Source organism: Sorex fumeus, unplaced genomic scaffold (assembly GCF_029834395.1).
Source record: "Sorex fumeus unplaced genomic scaffold, SorFum_2.1 ptg000098l, whole genome shotgun sequence".
Classification (NCBI taxonomy): domain Eukaryota; kingdom Metazoa; phylum Chordata; class Mammalia; order Eulipotyphla; family Soricidae; genus Sorex; species Sorex fumeus.
In genome coordinates, this window is record NW_026606155.1 from 79,174,369 (window position 1) to 79,201,441 (window position 27,073).

General features: G+C 36.4%; 1 protein-coding gene across 1 annotated transcript in view; it reads right to left on the reverse strand.

The window, feature by feature from the left end:
- DPH6 (diphthamine biosynthesis 6) overlaps positions 1–27,073 on the reverse strand; it is a 159,811-nt gene that overhangs the window by 31,860 nt on the left and 100,878 nt on the right. Inside the window, exons 4-5 of the mRNA XM_056133843.1 lie at positions 21,488–21,561; positions 17,117–17,235 (exon numbers count right to left, since the gene is read on the reverse strand). Of these exons, the coding sequence (XP_055989818.1) occupies positions 17,117–17,235; positions 21,488–21,561 (193 nt within the window). The remainder of the gene's footprint in view (positions 1–17,116; positions 17,236–21,487; positions 21,562–27,073) is intronic.

Genomic DNA, 27,073 nt, shown 5'->3' on the forward strand with positions numbered 1-27,073 from the left:
GTGAAATAAGAAGGCATACACAGAGACTACTGCAATGTAATAGACAGGGCAATAGGTATTAAATTAGTACAACAAATTTGACAAAACATATACAGTAAGTAGCATATATAATAGGTACTAATGAACTGGGCATGACAAGAATAATGTTGAAATTGAAGCACTAAATACAAATATCTGCTTGGACAATATAGTTATTGAATACTTTTAAATCTTATTAATTCATGAATTAATTTGTTTGGGGGGTACACCTGGTGGTACTCAGGGATTACTCCTGGCCATATGCTCAAGGATCACTCCAAACAGGCTGAGGGAACTATATGGAGTGCAGAGGATTGAATCTGGGTTGGCCACATTCAAGGCAAGCTCCCCATGAGCTGTACTATCTCTCCAGCCCCATGAATACCTTTTATTTTAAATGGAGGCCACCCTAGCAGAACTCATGGCTTGGGGCTACTCCTGGTGATGCCTGATGGTTTGTTGTTCAGGCCTTTCAGAGACCACCAAGCTACAGCTTATAGTGCTCGAGGGACAATTTAGGGCTGGGAATCGAACTTAGCATCTCCATGCCAGGTACATATTTACCACTTAAGTTCTCTAACTAGCCCCTAACAAGTCTTAAAACTGAATAGACAAATAGGAAATGACTCATAGTCTTATCTTTCTAGATGAGTTTTCAGATAATTATTACACAATAAGCACAAGAGCTGTTTCAGTTTAAACTGTTTGACACAGTTGTGTTATTATAGAGATCAAGCTTTTATAATAGCACACATTAAAATATGATCTCATTGACCATGAATATTGCATTATTGATTTTTAAAGAACAGAGGAAATTGGAGCTATTGGTTGAGATAAAGATAGCAAGACAGTTTTTATAATTGCATATCAACATTTATACAATAGTACATATTTCTGCCCCCCATGTTTAACACATACAAAAACAGCTTGAGATGGGCTGCATCCTAATATATAAAAAAAAATCAAAGGATATATCTATGTTAGTACCAAATTGTTACAAGGTTAATTTATTTTTTTAATAGGCTGTCCTACCTAGTGAAGAAAAAGATGTTCTAGCAGTAAAAATGAATAGAATCAGTATTTATTGTCTCTGCTTTTGTAACCTGTTACTCCCTCTGAGAGCCTAAGCAAAAGACTCTCTTCAGAGATGAGTCATGGTGGGACAGGTATTACTTGTATTGGAATCTTAAGGAAAGAGATTTGATCTTAAAACCCGATTTCCCCTTCAATTTAAAACAATAGGTAATTTATAACACATTTGACAAATGTTAGGTCTCAACTTTTGATACCTTGATACTTAACTTTGGAGTTTAAAAATTCTGTGCTAAAAGATAGAATTTTATTCCTAATAACAATTAACTATACTCAGTGCCCACTGAGGAGCAGCATTTAAACAAAAGAATTATTTTTAAAAAAGTCAGTGTGCAAAGAACATGCTATCTTCAAAATATGAAAGAATAATGCAAATTACTTTTAACCTCTACTGTTTGGCATTCTTTTCTAAGAAGGCTATTGCAAGGAATGATTTTAATTATGTCCATTATTATCCAAATGAATGACAGAGAGCACAATGTGTAGCAATAATAATTAAGATGTCTGATCTTCACTTATTTGGGGCAATTATAAGAAAGGAAACATCTTAATGTAACATATAGGAACTGGCATAGGTGAGAATGTGTAGGAGTGGAACTCAGCAAGTGGGAGGCTACACAATTAGTGGTCTATTCTAATTAGTATGGGCTTCCGAGGTTAACCCAAAGAGTGAGACTTTTTAAAGTATATGAAGAATCTGGAGAGAAAAAACTAGGAAGCAGTTTTCCAAGAGGCAAACAAAGAGTTTAAAAACTATCCAGGTTATTTGGAAGGGAGATAAGGATACTGGGTGTATGAATACATAGCATATATTATCTGAAAGGTGAACATAGCAATCTGTGTCTAATTTTTGGAAACAATTCTACAGATAAATCTATAAACATGTTTAAGGTATCTGGAACATCTTTTAACATTGAGATTTTTGTTACTGAATTAAACACCAAAAAGGTATTTTGTCAGAGAAAGGAAGAATCTGGGGGAAAAAAAAAGGGAAAGGGAATAAGAAGGGTAACCAGTCAAGATGAGTGGTTGGAGTAACAGCTCAATTTCTCCCATTTATGAAGACAAGGACTTGCAATGAGGACAAGTAAGAAGAGAAGCAGCAGAGAGTTTAATTCTGTTTTACTTGGCATTGACCTTTACTGTACAAGATATTGGGGAAACGACTATCCCAAGGACATTTTCTGAGAAAAGCTGTGGGGTGGTAGCCAAGAGCAATCTCCTAGGAGGAAATTATAGAGCAACTTGAAAAATTCCACAGCAATAAATCACCATGACCAGATGGTATTCAACTGAGAGTTTCTGAAGGAAATAAAGTGTGAAATGACTGAGGATATGCAATGTATCTGGAAAACCAGCAACTGTTTCCAAATATTGCACATTTGCTAATATGGTAGCTTTTTTGTAGGAAAAGAAAAACAATCAAATTAAGATTTATAGAATTACAGACCAGTGGCTCTCTAGGTGATAATGGAGAAACTGATAGAGTCTAATTAAGAATAGCTTCCTTCAACATCAGGATAAGGTTAACCTACTAAGGTCAAATCAGCCACTGAGTCTATAAAGAGAACACTGTTTCTCTCCATCCTATTAAACTTATCTGGAAATGTCAATAAAATACTAGATAGAAGTAAACCAGTAAATGTAATTTATTTGGGAATTACATGAGGCTTTTAACAAGGTCACATGGGACTATTGGGGAAAATAAATAAGCACAGTCTTTGGAAGGAGAGACCACAAGAGAAATTGTCGTTGACTGCAAAAATGTGCTAACTAATGAAAACAAAGTTCCAAGGAAAATTTCTCTTTCTTTCCATAGCACCGGGTTGCCTCTAATAGAAGTACAGATTGCTTTCAAACTAATTTTTAAAAATGTTCACCATAGACAAGACATAGAGAATCAATGGAGAAGGCACACATGCTTCTAAAATTGAGAAGGAAACAAGAGATCAGGGGCTGGAGCCATAGTGCAACAAGCATAGCATTTGCCTTGCACGCGGCTGTCCTGGCTTAGATCCCCCGCAAGCCCTAGAGTCCTCTGAACACTGCCAGAACTAATTCCTGAGTGCAGAGCCAGGAGTGAGCCCTGAGCATTGCTGAGTGTGACACAACCCTAGCCCCCAAGTCTGCCTCACCCCCCCTAAAAAAAAAGAGAACAAGAGATCAACAGGGAATTACAAGATAAATATATAACAAAAATTTTACCTATTAAACAGAATCCAAAAGGCATGCATCTAAGTTTCAAAGCAAGTGTTCTGTGTAAGATTTTTTGTTTGGTTTTGGGCCACACACAGCCGACAGCACTCAGGACTTACTCCTGGCTTTACAGTCCAGGATCACTTTTTTCAAGACTTAGGAAATCAAATGCAGTTCCAAGAATAGAAACCAGGACGGTCACATATACCGCAAGCACCTTACCTACTGAATATCTGTCCGATTCCCTCTGTATAAGAACCAGTAAAAGTCATGATACTGATTTTTAAGTAGCCAAATGAGAGCTGGTCACTTCTTTCATTTTTCTGATCACAGACTGCTCACTGAATTATACCTATTTCTATGTCCCATTTTAACACAAACCTGTTCATTGAAGAACACACAAAAAAAAAACCATGAAAAAGAAAATTTTGATATTTATATTAATATTTTTCTGGAGAAAATGGCTGAAAATCCAGTTACTTTTACAATACATTTTGCATGGATTTAAGACTCATTTAGACTACTTTTTTCCCTGAATTTGGTTAAATAAAGGTCCTATAATGAAACACAATATCCACTTTAAATCTGATAGTGCAACTCTACAGGTATCCTTAGCTGCTTGGGCTGCCACATGTGCCACTGACACATTAGAAAGATACATGCTTACTAACATACACACAACATCTGATGTCTTTACACTGGAGGTGTATTTTTGAAAAGCTGTAAATAAATAAAATCACACTTTAAATATCAATAGAATTCAAGATAAAAAGAATTTCTATGAGAAAAATTATGCCTAATATAAATAACACTTTAGTAATGCCATTTTATGTTTTATTCCCATATCTGTTTTAACCAAATTTCATTATATCTTAATTGTATGTTGGTGTGTTGATAATGCTACTTTATCTTAACTATAAGTTGATGCACAGTATATATGAGTTAGGAGAGGCAACAGTGGCTGAATCTGAGCTAGGTACTAGAAGATGGTGAAGAACAAATTTTGTGGTAGAAAAAAACTGAAAGAAAAAGAAAAAATTGATTTTCTGATGTTGACTTGGGTGACAGGGCTGGAGCGATAGCACAGTGGTAGGGCGTTTGCCTTACACGCAGCCAACATGGCCGACCCGAGTTCAATTCCTCCACCCCTCTCAGAGAGCCCAGCAAGCTACTTAGAGTATCTCGCCCACACGGCAAAGCCTGGCAAGCTCCCCGTGACGTATTGGATATGCCAAACACAGTAACAAGAAGTCTCACAATGGAGACGTTACTGGGCCCGCTCGAGCAAATTGATGAACAACGGGAGGACCGTGACCGTGACCTGGGTGATGGAACAAAATTTACCTTGTTATTTTGTAATTATTGAATTAAACAATAAAAGATGAAAATAAGACATTTTACTTATTCAGATGTATTCAAATGTATGTTATTTAAGCCGAAGACCTCCAGAACCAGCCATCACCATGCTGAGACCACTCTCCACACGCATGAAGGTACCAGCAGAGGAACAAAGGCATGCAGTTCCCGGGGCTGAGCGGATCGGGGCTGAGCTTCCTCCACCCAGATCCTCCATATTCCAGTAGGCAAGGGTCACACCCACCAACTGGCCCCCTGGCGCCCTGTAATCCCATCAATGGCCAAGACCCAGAGACTATAAAACCCAGCTCCTGGAAGCATGAGGCCGAGAATGCGGCCGCGCAACATCTTATTATCTCATTCTTAATTTGGACAACCTGGCAGGCTACCAAATGCAACCTGCCCACGCGGCAGAGTCTGGCAAACTCCCCGTGGTATACCTAATATGCCAAATACCAGTAACAATAATGGGTCTCATTCCCCTAACCCTGAAAGAGCCTTGAATATGGCACTTTTTAAAAAAATCTCAGGGTTAGGAAGGAGACGTTACTGGGGCCTGCTTGAGGCAATCGACGAACAACAGGTTGGTCGTGATCATGATCGTGATCGTTATTTAAGTGAAATTTGAACTTTTCCAGGGAAAAATTAACAGATTGAAGAGCAACAAAAAGGGGAAGTAATCTGTAATAATCCTAACATTTAATGAGTTAGGGACTAAGACGTAATAATTGCATGCCATTAGCAGACTTATTTTTCTAACTGGAGTCTATTATTTGTTAGTGCATTTATTACAATTTGGTTTATAAAGTACCTATAGCTAGTCACCTAGTTATATAGAGATAATCTGTATCTTATGTTTTTTGTAACTTGAAATGTTAAGTAACTCTTATGCCACACGTGCGCACATGCACACACACACACACACACAAACATACACACACACACACACACACACGAAGCAATTCAGTAACTGCTTCAGCATAGCTGAAAGGCCTCAAAGCATACAGGCCGCAGGAAATTTGTCATATCTAATTACTCTCCTAGAGGCAGATGAAGAATTTTTTCTTATAAGATCTTTCTTTATCTGATAGTCAATAAATAAAGTCAGTGATTTCAATTCAATTACTATGTAAAACTATTTGTAGTTTTGGGAATTTGAAGACTGTATAGTATTTGGATTTGTGCAATAAATTTTTATATCTTTATTTAACAAAAATCTTACTCATAAAATTTGCGATATTAGTCCAAATTTATGGTATCAACTATTAATTCATTTCTTATATCTTTCAAATTAAATATTTTAGGTTTATTAAAAACAGTTACTTAGAAATTTGAAATTGCATTAGGCTTCCAAAACATAAAACTACATTTGATCTGATTATTTTAATGCAGCAAATAAAATAATGAGACTAACAATTAAGCATAAGATGCCAAAAGGCCCCAAGATTTGAACAATTAACTTTTCTGAACCTCTCAAAATAAAAAAGCATATGTTTTCTTGATTTGGTAAAATTGAAAACCAGAGGCTTCTATTATCTCACCTATATTCCATCTATTGCATTGGAAACTTGCAGTAATTTTAAAAGGTAAGATAAGAAAAGAAAAAGAATTGGATTTATATCTTAAGCAGTTATATAACACTATATTCATTTTGACAAATGGAAAAATGAAATATGGGGAAAAGGCTGACCTATCAAGTTTACTTGTTAACATATACTACAACATATCAAGTCAGTTATAATTACCCCTGACTAGCTGTAATAAAAATGTGTATAATACGTATAACTATTTAAAAAAGAGCTTTCACACATACTGTTTCATTTTAGTTGTGAAGGTTTTAGTAGGACACATAGAAAAATACTTGTTTTACCAATAAGAAAATGAAGAATAGTGGTTCTGGAGCTTAATGAAAGAAGCTGCAAAGCTAAGTTATAATAAAGTCAGGAGCTAAAGTGACACATTTTGACCCTGAATCCAGCACACTATCTTAAAGGTCAAGTCGAGGCACAATAAAATAGTATTACATAAACTAAAGTGAATAAATATCTATGTGTCACAAACTAGATGCCCAGATTAATACAGCACATCTTGAAACAAAAATTTTGTTAAAAATTATAGATATAAATCCCTAAAACATGAATCCCTAAAACATGAAGTAGAATGAAGATGAGCAATTTTTTTTTAAATGTCAGGCATATATACTGGAAAGTATAAGTGCTATTATACTGGATTATAATGATAAAAATATAGCTATTCATCTTGGGTGGTCATATTGATATTAAGAAAAATAAAACAGAAGCAGAAGTAATGAAACATAAAATCAACATATAAAGCAAAAAACCCACAAAATAAAAAGACTTCAAATTAATACCCCCCCACCACCCTTACAGGAGTAATAAGGATCCAGTTTTCATGCTTTGCACGGTAAGAATGTGGTTAAACGGGAAACCTCTTTTACTATTAGTTGTGATGTTGTCTGGTTCACCCTCTATGAAAAACAGTATGGACAGATTTCAAGAAAGTAAGCATAGAGATTTCGTATGACACAGCAACTCCACTTCCTGACATCTGTCTTTAAAACACAAGAACATTAATTTTAAAAGATACATCATTTTTATTGCAGCAATTGGTACAATAGTGAGATCATATAAACAACTCAAATTTTCAATAAAGAAGCTCAGTATATGTGTTTATATGCAGACACACAAACTAGGCAGCTACATGAAGATAAAAGCTTGTACTGCAACTTGAATAGAATTGGAAGGTAGGTATGCTAAGTGAATTAAGGTAGAGACAGAAGTACAAATACCATATGACTTCACTAATCTAAGACATATAGAGAAACAAGACAGGGAACAGTTTCAAAAGATGAAAAACCCTTTGCTTTGGATTACAGAACTGAGATAAGCAATCACTGGGGAAGGAGGTAGGACAGAAGTGACACAAGGACAGTGGAATAAGTTTCAGGCACTCTGGTGGTGGTGAGGTGTGGTAAATATGTATAAAAAATCCATAAATATTAAAACTATTGTAACATGTATATATGTATATATACACATATAGGCATATATGTGTATATATACATATATACATAGGAAGAGAGCATGAAGAAATGATTAAGAGAAGGAACAGAAGATGCAAACATATTAAATGCAGACATATCAAATGTAAATAATAAACTTACAGTATAAAAGAAAAGTTTGAAGAATTAAAAACAGTCTTAGAAAAAATATTTCCAACAATCGAAAAAAAAAGAAATATTTTAAAGTATTATGAGACCAGGGGTTGGAGTGATAGCACAGCGGTAGGGCGTTTGCCTTGCACACATCCAGCCCGGCTGAGCCGGGTTCGATTCCTCCGCCCCTCTCGGAGAGCCCAGCAAACTATGAGAATATCTCGCCCGCGTGGCAAAGCCTGGCAAGCTACCTGTGACGTATTCAATATGCCAAACACAGTAACAACAAGTATCAAAATGGAGACGTTACTGAGACCGCTCGAGCAAATCGATGAACAAAGGGAGAACAGTGACAGTATGAGAACAGAGCAACCTTATTATTCACACCTGCCATTACCGGGGAAGAATAACGAATGTCAATCTCACATATAAAACTTATCAACATTCCTAAACAAAGTGCTAGCAAACTTATAAAATTCCTAAACAAAGTGCTAGCAAACTAAAGCAGTACATAAAAAGAAGGAATAATATATGACAAGAAATCAAATATTGAACAAATATTGACCATCTATATATATGACATAATATAGGTGAGCTGTGAAACATTAAATGAAAGAAGCTGGTCACCAAAGATCATATACTATGGACTTATGCCCCAGCTCTTATCCCAGGAATGAGATGATGGGAATGCGATGTAATGTTTGAGGTAATCGCATCTCCCCTAGGTAAATGTCCTGAAATAAAGTCTTTATATTTACTTAGCAAAGACATAGCTACTCCCTTTCCCTCTGAAAGTTTCCTTGAAAATAGTAAAGAAAAGAGGCCAGAGATATGGCTTACTGAATATGTCATGCCTTGCATGAAGGCAAGACTCTGGGTTTAATCCCTGGAAACATATGCACACACAGACAACACCCTCCCCCCATCCCCCCATCCCCCCCCACACTTTGTTTCTCCAACTTTAAATCTATAAGATTCATTCAGGGTCCTGGTCTCATCCAGTGCTGCATTGTAAACACAACGGAGAATTCAGTCTTTCTGAGTTTTCTTTTAGCCTAGATCCAAGTTTTGTAAAATTTGCTCACAAATCTGTGCCAAAATTGACACACATTTCCCCTTCAACTCCATATATATAATGTGGTACCAAAAAAAAAAGGAAAATTGAGTTAAATCTAAAAATTGGAACATCAAATGAGTTTCAAATGATTTGAAATCTTATCTAGTACTAATCTTCATTGGTAATAAGCAATGGAAGTAATCAAACAGCCTAGCATATCAGCAATAATCATGGACCTTATTAGTTTTTTGGGTTTTTAAAAAATTTTTATTAGTGAAACACCATGAGGTACAGTTGTAGACTTACAAATTGTTGTGCTTGGGTTTCAGTTATACAGTGATCGAGTACCCATCCCTTCACCAGTGCCCATTCTCCACCTCCAATGCTCCCAGTATCCCTCCCCCCACCATCCCCCTGCCTCTGTGGCAGGGCATTCCCTTTTGTTCTCTCTCTCCTTTTTGGTGCTGTGGTTTGCAAAAGAGACATTGAGGGGCAATCATGTTTGGTCTATAGTCTACTTTCAGCATGCTTCTCCCATCCTGGGAGGATCCTCCCAACACCCTTTATTTGGTGCTCCCTTCTCTATCTGAGCTGCTTTTTCCCCTAGCGTGTGTGGCTGGCCTCCAAGCCATGGAATAAACCTTCTGGTACTTATCTTGGCTATTCTTGGGTGTCAGTTTCCTATTTTGTTACTTCATGTCCCCAGATGAATGCAATCTTTCTATGTCTGTCCCTCTCTTTCTGACACATTTCGCTTAGCATGATACTTTCACCATGGACCTTATTTGTTCTCCAAGTCCTTCTCTGTCATGTTGGAATCGCTCTGGTTCAAGTTAGCATGGGAAATCAAATACAGTACCACTCTTAATTTCCGTAAAATCAAACAAAAAAAAACCCAAAACAAAAAATCAACAGGCCACTTTCTCATGCACATTAAATTTACAGTGACACAGGTAGTAGCTAGACATGCGTCATTAGATTTCGGATTCCATTTGGTTTGAGGACATGACTATGTAACAGATATCACATTACAAGTTTTAACAGGTGTTGGTTTCCAGATGTCATTATACAACTTGCTTTCTTCAGGATAATACACTGTTGTTCCCTTATTTGCCCAATTCCATTAAAGTAAATACTCTATTAGAACAGTGATTTAAAGCTTTATTGTCCCTCCAGGGCCATTTCTAGATACAGGCAGTCTCCTGGAAGAGAGCTCCCTCTAGTGGCTCTCTTTGGACTAGCATGGTCCTTTCCTCATGATGAGTTTTAGGCACCATTATTTTGGTCTGACACAGCATCCCAAGACAAGTACCAAAATCCTAACAACAATAAAACATTTGCCACAGCAGAGGAAAAGAGTCACAACTTGGTTATCATGGTATATGTGATAGTTATGCAACTTAGAATAACTGAGGTCTTATCTAGTAGCAATCTTTGCTGAAAACTTAAAGAATGAAAATAATCAAATAGCACTAAATAATATGCATGTTTCACCAGATTGTCAGTTAGCAGTATATTATGTCAAATATGATCTGTCTCGGTGTCCTAGGGTTTCCATAAGCATACTTAGCATAAGGTTGGATAGGAATTGTCAATAATATTGATTTATCATATTACTCCCAAACCAGTCTCCTTATGGGTGGTGTTTCAATTCCCTTAAATGAATATTTATATATCCTATCTTTGAAAAAGTAGTAGAAATCTGCTTTCCATTATACTTAGATATATATCTTAGTAATAAATTGTTTTTGATTCATGCTTAGAAGTAAAAAAGCTCTACTGTTCAAAATTTTCCACCTATATTAGTAACAGGCCATCAGAACTATGTCAAAAATGGTAACAAAGCCTATACATCAAAAATTCAGTGGCAACCACAGTAAAATACCCCTCTACTAAGTCATCAGCTATTGTTGCTCTAAATTACCCATATGAAATCATTCAGTGTAACATATACATTAGCATCTTCTCTGCAGAAAACAGGACCACGCTTAAGTCTGTGGAGTGCTCTTTCCATTTCCCATGATTCATTTTGTTTCCGTATTACTATTTTATTCAAGCTCTTTGCATATATATATTCAAATATATATTTGCATGTTTGTAGTCCCAATCATAAACATCTTAAAACCTCCCAATCATAGACATTTTACCACTGCAGTCTTAGCATTGTTCTCTTCAGTATTAGTATAAAAGCTCCAAATTGGTTAAGCTAATGTTCAAATCTTGTTTTTTTCAGAGTAATTTTAATTAACTTGTGTAATAATTGCCCATTCCTGCTTTCAGAGACACTATTGTTCTGAGCAAGTTAACAAATGTAGTATGGCCCTGAAATACATGTCTTGCCTAAGATGGACAGAGAACTGGCTATTTCCGTCATAATAACTGGAAGCTTTATTTGTAACCCACATACTGTTATATGTTTCAATGTTTTTTTTTATTTTCAAATACTTACTTGACTACTGAGTTATTATTAGTAACTATGTTGATTAGTATCAAAATTATGGGGGGGACTTTCTGATACATTCCTTATTAATTTCTATTTTTTCTACGGTCTTGAGAATACTTTGTCTGATTTCATATACAGCAATTTAATTTACAGAATCCACAGTAAGGTCTATCATGCTGAAAAATAAGAAAACTATGCAATGCAAATAATGTGTTCTTTTGCACTTAATGGTTGAAATATTTTGTGAGTGGCCAGTAGGCCAAAAAGGTTGTTAGTATTGTTCAAACATCTTTGTTCCAGGTCATGGAGATAGCTCAGGGGTTGGAGAATATATATTGCATGTATCAGGTTCTGAGTGAGATCCCAACACTGAATGCACCCCCTAGAAAATATTAGGGTATAGTCCTGGAAGTCTCCAAGCACCACTGGGTGTGGCGTGGTGGCTTCTCGCACCACAAGGCTCTAGCTGTCTTGCATCACTACTACGTCAAGCATTAAACTGCACAGCCCAATTTTCTGAGTATTCCTGGGAGTGGTCCTCCGACCCCCTGAACACTGCTTGGGAACTCTCCTCTACCCCAAGCAACTTTGACTACAATCCCTATTGGCTTTCTTTTTAGTTAACTATATCTCGCCTGCACGGCAAAGCCTGGCAATCTACCTATGACATATTCAAAATGCCAAACACAGTAACAACAAGTCTCACGATGGAGATGTTACTGGGTCAGCTTGAGCAAATCGATGAACAACGGGAGGACCGTGACCATAATTAAAATGAAATGGAAGTTCCAAGTATTTTGTCCATTTGTGCTAATTATGAATTTTATGTTGTATCAAAGTTCTGTTATTGGTGAATATTTAGACTATTATCTTCTCTTAAGACTATTTAGACTATTATCTTTAGACTATTTAATATTTATAATATTAATATAATATTTAGACTATTATCTTCTCTTTAGGGTTGCTGGGGCGATAGCACAGGGTTGCTACAGGACAGTGCTACAGTACTACATTATCTTCTCTTCATAAAATAGTTCCTTTATCAGAATGAAATGTCCCTCTTTATTCCTATTGGTATTTCACTTATTAAAGACTACTTTGTTCAAATTTATTATATCACTTATAACCAATTTGTTGGACCTTAGCTTTTTTTGTTGTTTTTTAAATCAAGTATGAAATTCCCTCCCTTTTATTTGTAAGTGTTGTGATCATTACTAAACATTGAACGTAATTACTGGAATGATTGGGTTTACATCGCTATCTTACTTTTATTTATGATCTTTCCCATATGTTCTGTATTTTAAACACTTTCTTGCCTTCTTTTGAATTATTTTGCAATATTGATTTGCCATTTTTCCCTATTAATCAATCTATAGTCTCTCACTTTTATTTATTTATTTATTTATTTTAGTTTTTATTAGTGAGATATCATGAGGTACAGTTGTAGACTTACAAATTTTTGTGCTTGGGTTTCAATTATACAATGATCAAATACCCATCCCTTCACCAGTGCCCATTTCCCATCACCAGAGTCCCTCACTTTTAAACAATTTATTACTTACATCTTTTAAGGACTGGAGCAATAGCACAATGGGTAAGGCATTTGCCTTGCACACGACCGACCCAGCCGACCTGGGTTTGATTCTTCCGCTCCTCTCGGAGAGCCCGGCAAGCTACCGAGAGTATCTTGCCCGCACGGCAAAGCCTGGCAAGTTACCTGTGATGTATTCGATATGCCAGACACAGTAACAAGTGTCACAATGGAGATGTTACTGGGCCCGCTCGAGAAAATTGATGAAGAACAGGAGGACAGGGACAGTGACAGTGACAGTGATGTCTTTTAAAACATAGTTTACCTTCATTTAGCATTTACAACTTAAAATTCTTATACACTGTACTAAAAAGTATACTTACTAAATTTGTAAAAATAGCGCAAAAGCCTTGTACAATTTTAAGTCTATATTTTACTTGCCAAATGCTATTAACCCAGCAGTTATTTTTGACTTAAATAAACTAATTTATCTTTAAAGTGAGTAAAAGTTAGAATAAATTTCAATTTTATCTACTCATATATAGTATTTTTAAGCTTTACCAACAATTTCAAGGATATAAGAAATCAAAGGGCCAGATGAAGTAGAGAGAGGCAGGATTAATAGTGTAGCCCTTCTGGTATTTTCTAGCCATATTAGGTATGCTCCAACTCAGATCTTAACATGTAAGATCTCTAATACATGTAGCTTACATCACTTACATTTGGATTTTGATAACATAAGTATGTTAATGTAATGAAAATTCATCAAGTTATAACTAAGGGTCTGCACATTTTAAAAACATTGATGGGGTTTGGAGAGCGAGTACATAGGCAGAGAGAAACAGTGCTTGCCTTCCATGAGGCCAACTTAGGTTCAAACCTGGCACCCCTGATTGTGTCCTGAGTCACACCAAGAGTGAGGTACAGAGCCAGGAGTAAGTCTTGAGGACCGCTGGATATAGCTCCAAAACAAAACAAAACAAGAAAATAGTAATTTATGTTATACTTCAATTAGGGGCTACTGAAAAACTAACGTAAACCTCCAAGCTAGATGGAATTTATTGACAGGAATGCCATCCTAAGACATACTGAATTAAAGGCAAGTTGAAATTCACACTCAGAGTAAAAAGCCATTCAAGTGACTATTCAGATCATATAAAAAAATCATAGTATTTCTACAAACTGAAAAATAGTGACCTAAAAATCACTATACTTCTGACTTTCTCTGAGAAAAGAAATAGCTGGAGGAAGAGGAAAAAAAAGCATGGAAACTTTAATGAGGAAAATTATCTTTAGATAGCAAAAATTATCTTCATGTAATGCTCATGTGATTAAAAGTATGTCTATAAGTCAAGATTGTTCTAAAATCCAAGGTACAACTGGTTCTTTAAGCCTAAAAACTAGAAACTTCTTAAGATGCTAAGTTGTTAAAAGTGAAAATTTCACAAGTTCATTGATTTTGGCAAGATATCAAGGTTATATAACACAATTATATTAGAAATATAGTTTCAAACAAACCAACCAATTAAAAATATGCAGAGTATCTACATAGACATTATTTCAAAGAGTATATACAGATGGTCAATAGTTACATGAAAAGATGCTCACCATCAGTAATCATTAGGAAAACAGAAATCAAAACCACAATGAAACATCACCTCACACCTATTATAATAGCTATAAGTTATAAGTCTTTATGACATGAAAAAGATATATGTAACAATATTTGAGTATGAAGGTAACTTATGTGGTAATCATTTAATAATATTTTTATAATATTCCTGCACCAAATTATTATATTGTGCACCTGAAACTAATTTTATCAATTGTAATATGTATACACACAATCAAGATTTTTAAAAGGTAATTCCATAATTTAAAGCACCATAAAATTTTGTTGACTCCTTTTCCCCATAGAATTAACTATATTCCCCCCCTTTTTTTTGCTTAAAACCTTTATGAAAGCTTTAAAAGAGCTTAGAAACTTATGTTGATTTTTTTTATGCTTGTGTGTCTTTAGAAAGGATATAACACTTGATAAACATTTTCTTTTTTTAAATTTTATTGAATCACCTTGAGATAGTTGCAAGCTTTCATGTTTGGGTTACAATCACACAATGATCAAACACCCATCCCTCTACCAGAGCACATTCCCTACCACCAATATCCCCAGTATACCCCCCCCTTTCCCATCCTCCCCCTGCCTCCATGGCAGACAATTTTCGCCATACTCTCTCTCTATTTGGGGGCATTGTTTTGCTATAATACTACTGAGAGGCCATCATGTTTGGTTCTTTACTTTATGCACACATCTCCCATCTCGACCGATTCCTCCAGCCATCATTTTCTTAGTGATCCCTTCTCTATTTTAGCTGCCCTTTGCTTATGAGGCAGGCTTCCAGCTATGGAGCAATCTACCTGTCCCATGTCTCTACTATCCTTAGGTGTCAGCCTCATGTTATGTTGTTATATACTCCACAAATGAGTGCCATCCTTCTATGTCTATCCCTCTCTTTCTGACTCATTTCACTTAGCATGATACTCTCCCTGTCTATCCATTTATAAGCAAAGTTCATGACGTCATCTCTCCTGACAGCTGCATAGTATTCCATTGTGTAGAGGTACCAAAATTTCTTTAACCAGTCATCTGTTTGAGGGCACTTGGGTTGTTTCCAGAGTTTGGCTATTGTGAACAGTGCTGCAAGGAACATATAGGTACAGGTGTCATTTCTACTGTGCTTTTTTGCATTCTCGGGATATATTCCAAGAAGTGGGATAAACATTTCTTTAATACTGTTCCTGAGAATAACTTTCATCACTGCACACCTATGGCAATCCATGGAAACTATACATTGTAAATGCTAAAATTAGATCTATACTTACATTATTGGGACAATAGGGCAAAAATCATTATAACATTCTCTACTTTATTAAATGTTCAGTACAGTTAATTCTCATCTCTTTCTATATATACCTATATATAGGCATGTGCACATATCCGCACACACAAATGAAAACACACAATATCAGTTCAAACAGAAATAAAGACAACAGTAATATCATAATCTATGGCTATGTCTTTTGAATGAGGCAAAGCTTTTTTTTTAAATTCTAATTCATTCCTTTTTCTACTAATAAAAGGAATAGAATATGTACTACAGTGAGGTTACATTAACTTCCTCATAGAAACCCCCCAAAAAAAGTGATAAAGAAAAAGAGAGGGAACATACTTTGTATAGATTCATGTAGAAACTCATGTGGCAGTGACAATTTCCATTTTTAAAGTTCCCGACAACCTTTTCTAAAAATTAAGAACCTACTACCCAACTCTTTCTCTTTTTTACTTCTAAATAGATCAGTGACAGGTTCTGTAAACAAGGCTTTCCATTAAAAACAACTCCTCTCATTCAACAGGAAGAGAAAGTACGATATTTACCAGTAAGAAATATATGTGACATTTCTGCTGTGTGTGAAATTACAAATGTAGATTTCCCTGTAATATCTTCCACAGCTCAAACCTCATTATTTCAGAGATTAGTAAGGAAACATCTCAAAAGAGGTACATGAATTAGGCTTTGAGAATTCTGAGGCTTCAGGGTATTGGTCATAGTGGGTTGAGGAAATAAATGTATTGGCTTCAAACCCTATGGTTTCTCAGAAAATGAATATAATTATAAAAAATTCAAATCAATAAATTAAATATGTACATATATAATATCCATGTTTGAATCACAGGATCACTTTTCTGTTCTCTAGGCTAAAAGATCAAAAACTATTCTTTCAAAAATGACTTTCTCACCATCACCAATAAAAACTCATTTTCCTGTTTTTCCAGATACTAAACAAAGCCATCATTATTTTTTCGCATTATTCATATTTTTTAGATACAAAGAAATATTATGTGTCAAATACAGATTTTTAAGAAGCTTCCAAAACAACCAACCCATAATTTCTGTATCCTATGAACCTAAAATTCAAAAAACATAAGGAACTATAATATTATACTATTATTGGAGCTATATATCTATATATATGCATATATATTTCAAGATACTCATTATTAATAATTTTGATGGAAAGTTCACTTTAATACTTATCTTCTTTTTACATATATTACTTAACTCAATTCTTCAGCTTGACTCCACATTTTATATTCTACATTATCCTTCTCTTTTTATTATAATTCCATATTAGTGAACTCTGATTATCTGCAATGCAACAGACAGTTTTGAAAGTCTGGGTACATACCCAAAGCTGCTACTTTGATAATGATTGCTTGAATGTTAGATGATATCATTTCTCGAAGCAAATCTTCTTGATTTCTCTGCCAAAGGTAAGCTAATGGCTGTAGATTAAGCCGTTTACACCTATAAAATAAAAAGGAAAGAAATAAGATGGTATCTCAATATCCTATACTCAGATCCATAGCAATTACTTTGATTTTAACACAATGCTTCTCTGAGGTACATTAGCATTTAAAATACTTTCAAAAATGTTTTGCGTAATGAAGTTTATATATAATATAAACATTTAATTTCCATAGGCTATGCATAAACAGATAAAAATGAAATCTCTAGAAAGTTAGAAATATTAATTTGAATTAGACTCTATGTTTAGAAATACAGGCAAAAAACTTCCAAATGTTAATAATAGATGATCATTGTTTTAGAACTTCCTTGAGTATCCAAATTGTGAAGTTAGGTTACTCAAAATTGAAAAATTTATTCTAACAAAATAATGTGTCTATAGGATAAAACTGGTTGTCCTTTCTGCCTTGCCACAGGGAGCTTAGGTTTATTGGGTTACTCCTATCACAGTGCTCCCATCCCTCTGTGTTTACTTGTAACTTCTTTCTTTGTGCTCTGCTTCCTCAACTGGCCTTTATTTTCTAATCAGACTCTGTTAACTTGTAAATATTGCTTTACTCTTCTCCTTCAGTCCTTTGCGTAGTAAATTCAGAGCAATGTCCTTTTTTGCATAGACACAGAAAGACAGTTAATGCTATGCTTTTGTAACTTGGGAGTTAATTGACTCCGAATGATATTCACTCCCTGGCATCTGCTCTCTCAACTTAAGCCTTCAGCTGCTAGCACTCCAAAAGCAGGGTCTCTACGAGGGACTGGATGAACCCAGGGCAAGCTGTAAGCTACTCTGGCATCAAAATGGGCCAGGTCAAAGTGCCATAATACTTAAGTATAAGTTAAGAGAACGGTCATGGACAAATTCTGTCATGATCCAAAAAGTAATATCTAGATTAGGACCCTGCTAGGGTTAAGTACAGTCCTCCCGTTGTTCATTGATTTGCTCAAGCAGGCCCAGTAACGTCTCCATCATGAGACTTATTGTTACTGTGTTTGGCATATCGAATACCTCACGGGTAGTATGGGCGAGATACTCTCGGTAGGTTGTTGGGCTCTACCGAGAGGGGTAGAGGAATCGAACTCGCGTCGGCCATGTTGGCCGCTTATAAGGCAAACGCCCTACCACTATTAGGAAAGATTAATCTGGCCTGAGTACTGTAGTCTGAGATCTATAGCGAGATGTCCCCCAGGAGAGCAAGACTACAAACTCAATGTATCTCTTACTGTATCCATACAAAATAACTAATATTAAGAAGTAGAATTAAGATGTTAATTGTTATTGGACTAACGAGAGGAGAAACATCCCTAGGTGGTAGTTCCCTCCCTTGAGCCTCATTGGTGATCAGGAAGGGCTTTTGATATGTTGATTGTGCTACTGGATCGGGTGTGGTGGCTACCCCCAGTATGTGGAGTTGATGAGAGACTGGAGAGAGACCAGAGCGGCAAGATGGAGCACGGAGAGACTAGCAAGGGAGACAGAGGGAGAAGGGAGAAGAATGTAGAAGAAAGCAGGAGCAGGCACGTGGAGAGACGAGAGGTGGCTGCAAGAGAGAGTGGAGAGATGAGCAGAAGAGACAAGAGGAGACAGGAGTAAGGGGCAGTGTGAGACTAGAATGGGGACCTTAGTAACACTGGAACAGGCACGTGGGGAGAATGGAATAAATGGCACCTGATCACCAATGAGCCTGGTGGCCTCGTTTCCTCCTTCGACTGCCCATGGCATTGGTCGTCCTTGGAGGGGATACAGCTCAAGACCACCGAACACAGGCAGTGAGAGAGATAGCTGTGGGGGCTTTCCCTAGCCACCTGAAGATCACACATGTGTCAATTAAATTTTAGTACCAATGATTTTATGGACTATTCTATGCTGAAGGCATTGTACAACATATTTTCCATTGCAGTAGTATAAAGAATATAAATTTTGCAGTCAACTCTGTGTCCCCTAGCTACACCACTTTAGCAGATCTGTTAAGCTCTTCTGTTTCCTAATTCATAAATAGGGACAAAAACATTTTCTCTCAAAGTTCTTGAGAAGATTAAAAAATTGTAAGGTGCAATCATCTTTTAACTCTTTTTTTTTCCATATTCTACATCCAGTCTACATATCGAATACCACACGGGTAGAGCAGGCGAGATACTCTCGGTAGCTTGCCGGACTCTACCGAGAGGGGTAGAGGAATCGAACTCGGGTCAGCCATGTTGGCCGCTTGGAAAAAACAGAATATGATTAATCCTTACCAATAACAACCACTAATACCCAAGTCAAAACTGCTATTATTCTTGTGTTAATGTCCCCCTAACTCCTTTCTCTGCTACTTTTCTTCAAACTTTTATAATTTAGTTTTTACTTTAGTAGACTATAAAAGTAGTTTCAACGGTGATTCTTTAAACACATACACAGATCATGATATTTCTTTAACTGATAGCCCCATTAAGAAGAGTTCTTGAAAGGGACCTGGATTCTGTCCTGATTTGTCCCAGATTTCAACTCTGCTTCTACTCCTCACTCAGGCCTACGCTCCTTGACCTTGCTTTTCATGCCTTTGCTTAAATATCACTAAGGGAAAACCATAATTACTTGATTATAAGTAACATAGATAAGGAATGTAGTATAATGCCTAGAAAAAAGTATTCAATAAATGGTAATGAAAGCCTAGTGACTTGTCTAAGTCACACAGGTAGCTGAGATGAGAGTTCAAAAAAAAGTCCACAATCCAGTCCCTGTAAAGTTACCTAGTTGTCTATTTCAGCCCATACTGCTCTCTTTCTGGCACAGAAAATTCCAGTTATTAAATATACCACATATTTGGTCATGTAGTTTTACATAAACTTTAAAATTAGTTTATGTAAAATCGTTATATTTTTTATGCATATATACTTTGACTTCAAAATATACCTTTGACTTCAAACTAAACCTTCATTATCAAAGAGATTATTTTTTCACTGTTGTAAGCTAGGAAACATGTTTACAATAGTGTTAATATTTATATTTTTGATGTACAGTTACTGCATCTCAACATTATCAAAGTACCTTACATCACTGTCTTAATGTTACTTCTAGTTTACATATTTATTTCCCTCACCCCTGCTCCAGTTCTGGCTTGGTAAACTGAAACTGTAGGCCAGGGGTTTTTATAATTCAACACCGTTTAGTCCCTTGTTTTGTTTCTCCACATACTGCAGACGAGCAAGATAATCTGTGAACTTTCTCTGATTTATTTCACTTAACGTGATACCCATCAGTTCCACCTAGGTTGCAGAGAACTGCTGAGATTTTATTTTTTACAACTGCATAGTATTCTACTATATAAATATATCTCACTTACTTTTTCTTATCCATTCACATGTGTTGTTGGATATTTGAATTATTTCAAATCCTGGAAAATATACTAAGTGTTGCAGAGATTGTTTTTACTTAATTTGCTGTTGTAAGAAATCTCAGAACACCCCAAAAGTAAAACCACTGAGATACTTAAAAAATACAAAATAAAACTAAATACCACCCAAGTAATTAAATCATTATGGTTTTTACTGACCTCTCACCAATGTTTAATTTTTACTTATCAAACTAGTCTATCCTTTTAAGCTAAGATTTATTTTCAAGTGTTATTCTTTCCTGTCCTTACTGCAAAATTCTTAGACATAACAGTCTCCTAACCTGGGAATATGTTCATTCGGGGTTTAACTTTTAAACACAGTTGTTTACTTTATCTATATTTGGCCATCCCATATACTATCTGGATTTCAAATTAAAAAGGTAAAGGCCCTCCCGTTGATCGTCGATTTGCTCGAGCGGGCCCAGTAACGTCTCCATTGGAGACTTTGTTGTTACTGTGTCTGGCATATCGAATACTCTCGGTAGCTTGCCGGGCTCTCCGAGAGGGGCGGAGGAATCGAACTCGGGTCGGCCATGTTGGCCGCTTGTAAGGCGAACGCCCTACCCGCTGTGCTATATGAAAAATAATTATTTAACTACTAATACCAGAATATAACCCTGGACAGTCAGAATATAAAATATAAAATAATTTGTCCCATTTATATTTTTTTATAATGAAGAATTTGTTTTACCTCACAGTATATAAGTTTTCTTGTGTGTGACATAATGATAGGAAAAAGTAAATGCTTGACTTAGATAAATGCATACATTTAGTCCCACAGAACATGTAGAAAACATTATTTGGACACATTTATTTTTTAACTATTTACATTCTAAAACACAAACATTTTAAAGATACAGGACAAATCAAAGTTCTCTTACACATTTTCTACTCGTACACGCTGATAATCAGAAAGTATAGCCCCAACTGACACTCCCTCGATGTCTTCTTTCTCCTGAAGATAAAGAAAAATAAACCTTTAAAAAATAAATAAACAAGTTGTTCTGCATCAGGCCCTGAAAATTATAAATTAACTGTTCTTCTCCAATGCTACTTTGGAGAAGAGTAATTTACTAAAAATACAGTCTACATTCAGGAAAAAAAAATCATTTATTCAAGTCATTCTCATAGCTATGTGGAAAATAATTATTCTTTCAACTGAAAATGCAACTAACTAGAAACATAGTCTATGGAGATCCAAAAACTTAAAACACATTTCTAAATTGTTTTCTAAGTCAACATATACTTAAAGACTTGCATTTAAAGGATAATTTAAACATAGTTCTGTTAAAAAGCAGTATTTTCTGATTAATTTGAAAAATCAAGACAGTGGCAAAAATTGACCACAATTTTGTTTGTATTTTAGAAAGGTAACTGATATAGGAATATCCAGGAAACAGACAGTAAAGATACCGAGATATAACAATATGTAGCAGAGTGGATGAAAATTCTATGATGGAGGATGACAATGAATTATTACTAAGAAAGTTACAGCTGAGAACACCCAGCAGTATATCCAGCAGAGACCCAGTGGAATAAAAACTGGTCCATTCAGCATACTCTCTAGGGTAACTACCAAGAGAATAAAATTCAAGTATTACAAAGTTTGCAGAGGGTACAAAGCATGAATGAAAAAGAAAAGAAGCTCAATGAAGAATATGGATGGATATGGACAACATGGGGATTTGAAAGGACAGGTCTAAGATCAGATTTAAAGCAAAGAAGTATAACATAACACACTTAGGGAAGAATAATACACAAACCAGGTATAAACTAGGGAACTATTATGTAGAAATTAGATATGAAGTAAGTGACTAGGGGATAATTACTAATAACAAACTGAATAAAAATTCTATGAGCAGGTATAAAATAAAATTCACCCCAGCATATGGAATACAGAAGAAACTACTTGAGAGATGACTTCCGTGTTAGTAACTCTGGTCTTTCCAAACTCAAAAATCTACTTTTAAAAAGCCCATAGTGTTTCACATTAAAAAAAATGCAAAACTTTGAGACATACTAACATAAACCCTTATGTCCTAAAAGGGTGCCATAATAAATAACAAAATGCCCTGCAAGACTCTCTTATGGGTTTGGAGATGAAGTCCTATTAAAAACATCTTTTCCAAAATGATACAGAAACATCAGCAAAAACCTGCCAAATAAAGTGATTCTATTAGATAACATTTCTAGGAAAAGAGCTATTTCCTTTACTTTTCAATTTCAACAACCCTGTGAGAATATTTGCTTATAACTTTTCTCTAACCTTTGCTATTTTCTTTTCATAAAAGTCATTGCAACCAATAGAAAATGTCAAGACAAAATGTCCCTCATTAAATGCAAATATGGCTTAGTGTTGCGACTATCAAAAAATTTAAATATTAGTTTTATCTCTAAAGCATATAGTTCTCTGTCTGAAGTAATGCCATAAGAAAATGTATGTATGATATTCACTATTTTACATACATTAGGTATGTGTATTTCTCTTTATATATAGCTCATAACATAGAATCAATGGTGTTTTTCTATCTAAACTAAATAAAAAATACTATTAAAATGAATCGCATATGTTATTCATTTAAAATGTGCTGCTTATTTGATTCTTATTTAATGCTAAACACTTTCATAAAATAATTATTTTATTCTACATGTATTCCCTATAGTCCATTCAATTTCCATTTGTTTCATTTACTACTTGGTACTAACTTAATCAGTTCTAGAATGACCTATCCAGCTAAATTAAGACAATGGCTAAATAGAGATTATTATTAATTGTTCAACTATCATGAACTTCTCTCCATTAGAAATCTAAACCCACTTCATACTAGCCCTGTGGTTTTAAATAAATTATGTAATTCACACTTTTTTTCTCATTTATGAAGTGAAAATAACAACAGTTCCTATTTTCAAAGATTAAGAAAATTGAATAAAATAATTCCAAGTAAGTGTGTTAGGATATTCTCAGTAAATGTTCTTTCCTGTCAATATCATCATCTCTTTATTATTCGAACTACTTATATAGCTATTTTGCTACTATTACTACTAACCACTCTCACTCATTCACCATCACTGCCCTACTACTGGATAACTGTTAATTCCTTTTAGCTGGAATGACTCCTTTGTTCCTGGACTATAATCATTTTCTCGTTACTACATAAAACATTAACCTTCTAACCAGTGATGACTTACGTATCACCTGTCTGGGCTAAGAGATGACCATATAGGTGGAAAAAAATATCTTTTGATATTTTTTGAATAGAATAAGTTTCAAATCAGTAAACTGAGAAAAAGAAATAGTCCTCAAAAGTCCAATGGACATCATCCAAGGCCCATCTGTTGAGGGCCTTCTCTGACTCCTAAATAATACAAGTGATATACATTATTAATTAATGAATTGATATTACACATCAGTCAAATGGAATTTCATTTTTTACAACATAACAGCACAATTGATAACATTCTGGTAAACAGTCAAAGACAACTCTAGTTTTGGAGCTATCAGTACTGTGCTCACCAAAACAGTAAGGCAAACACACTGGTGTTCCTCTTGACCAATGAGCCTCCTGTCATTCGCTTAATATTAAAACATATAACCAAAATTTTGTTTTATATATTTATACTATACATTACTCTCCAAGATCTTTTATCTTTTTCAGCCCAACAATTACTTAGGCAACTACTAATTTCCTTTATCTCATTATACATTAGTTTGTATTTCCCGAAATTTTATATTAATAGTATCATACATTATGTACCATTTTGATTCTAGTTTCTATCATTTAGTATAATTTTGAGATTCATTCCTGTTGTTAGTTAATCCATACTTTATTCTTCTCATTTTTAATAAAGCATTTATTTACTTATTGGTAAATTCTTGGATTGTTTCCAAATTGTTTTTTTCTTTTTGGGTCACACCTGGCGATGCATAGGGGTTACTCCTGGCTCATGCACTCAGGAATCACTCCTGGTGGTGCTTGGGGGACCATATGGAATACTGGGAATCGAACCTGGGTCGGCCGCATTCAAGGCAAACGTCCTACCCGCTATGCTATTGCTCAAGCCCCCCAAGCTGGAATTCTTGAGAATAAAGTTACCATATATTTTCTTCTATGTCTTTGTGTAAAAATATGTCTCCAGTCACTGGATTTTAAGTGAGAAATACTCAGATTTACAAAAGCAGAAACGTTAACCCGGTGATGATGTGAAGAATGAAAATGAGGTAAAGAGGAGAGAAAAGAGCCACTTTGAAAGAATTAGAGATGAGATCAAATTAAAAAAGAATACAGCCAAAGTTAACAGGACTTGGAGACTAAATGAAGAAGGATACAATACACACAGGGAGGGATGGAGAGATAGCACAGTGGGTAGGATGTTTGCCTTGCACGTGGCCGATCCAGGTTCTATTCCTCTGTCCCTCTTGGAGAGCCCGGCAAGCTACTGAGAGTATCCTGCCCACACGGCAAAGCCTGGCAAGCTCCCCGTGGAGTATTCGTATGCCAAAAACAGTAACAACAAGTCTCACAACTGGTGCCCGCTTGAGCAAATCGACGAACAACAGGAGGACAGTGCTGAACTGAGAAAGTAAATGCATGTCTTAAAAAGAAAAAATAGTGAGTTTATTGAGCTTTGTCTATGCTGTTTTCAAAGTAGATAAAAACTATTAGGGATACTGAATACTCTGAGGCTCAAGAGAATATAAAGATGTAGTTGTCATATCCTGTAGGAGGACTTAAAGCCAAAGAAGCAATTAAGAGTCCCATGCATTAGAATACACACAGTGCAACAAGAGTGCGCAGTGTAAGATCCTGGGTGCAGCAAAGAAAGGGTAAGCTGAGGGAGAAGGGAAAGTTAGTGAAGACAATGGAAGAGGGTGGTCAGAATGAAAAAGCTATGACCAGGACAGAGTAATGATGTGTTCACAGATAGAGAATTCTGATGGAAAGGAAGGATAAAGTAACAAAGCATGACTTGTCATCTACATTAAGCTTTGAAGATTCTTTTCTTTTTCTCCTCTTTCTCTCTTCCTTTCCTTCCAAGCTGAACTCAGGAGGCTAGGGTGCCACTGCTGGAAATCCTTTGCTAATTGGGCAGAAGATTTAATGCATGGGGTCAGTGATGTGGTTCTGCTTGAGCTAGTGGGTGGGTCACCAGGGATTCACTGATGGTATTCGGGGACCACCAGGCAATATGTGGTCATTCTCAAGGGACTACCAAGGCCTACACACCATAGAACTTGGGGAGGGGCATGAAGGGTAGGAATAAATTTAGCTGACTGCTCTTGCAAGGCAGATGTTCCTTGTGTAAATGGCCAAAAGTTAGGTATATAGGAGACACACCCAAAAACCACCTCCAGCTCAGCTATATAATTGGAGAGATGGCCTCTCTAGTTCCTAATCAAACTGCTTAACAGTCACGATCCCAGAGACTGAGAAACGAATCTTGGAACCCAAAGGCTTTTGGCAGAAATGCATCCTGTTCCTGAAGTAGGTTACTGGTGCTGGGCCACTCCAGGTGGGAATAGGTTGCGTGCCTTGGCCTGTTCCCCCTGGCGGCCTGGTGACCACCATCCTTCAGAGGCCACTGGACAGTCAGGTTTGGGCCTGCAGTGACGAGACACACGGGGCCTCACCACATGGGGGTGGAGCCGACCCTTTCTCCCCATCCCAGCAAGACCCCAAGTAGCTGCCTACAAAAGGCCTCTCTGGCTCCTGATCAAGCTGATTAATAGCCATGATACCGGAGACTCAGAAACAAATTTTGAAACCCAGAGGCTTTTGGCAGAAATGCATCTGGACTACATACAAGGTGGCCGCCGCCACAGAGCTTACTGGAAAGCCAGGTATAAGCTGGCGGTGATGGGGCAACTGCAGTCTCATGGGAAGCGGGCGGTGCCAGTTCGCCCTTCATGCCCTATGGAGGTCACGAGTTGCCCCCCACGAGCGGCTCTCTAGCACAGCTATGGCTCCAGAGGCAAAAGGACATAGTCCAGAGCCCGGCAGCTTGTGGTAGAAAAGTGAATGGACCATGCGTTAAACTACAGTGCCATGCCTCCCCAGGAGGGAAAGGGTATTGCTCCCTTCCGCCTTTTCCTCCCTCGGCAACGAGGTGGCTGCCGCCTCAGAGCTTATTGGAAAGCCAGGTATGAGCCAGCAGTGATGGGGCAATTGTAGTCTCATGGGAAGGGGGACGGTACCGGCTTGTCCTTCATGCCCTACTGAGGTCATGAGTTGCCCCCCCACGAGCGGCTCTTCAGCACAGCCATAACACCAAATGCACAGAAATCAATCTCGTAATTATCTGGCTCTTTGCAGAAATCCAAAATCACGTGGCCGCAATAGCAGCTGCGCAACATTATATGTTTCTCATAACCAGCTATAGAAAACAAGTATTTCCCAATGCCTTTTCAACAATTCTGATTGTTGGGGGGGAAATTCTAAACAATAATGGTGCATCTTTTGTCGAAATAA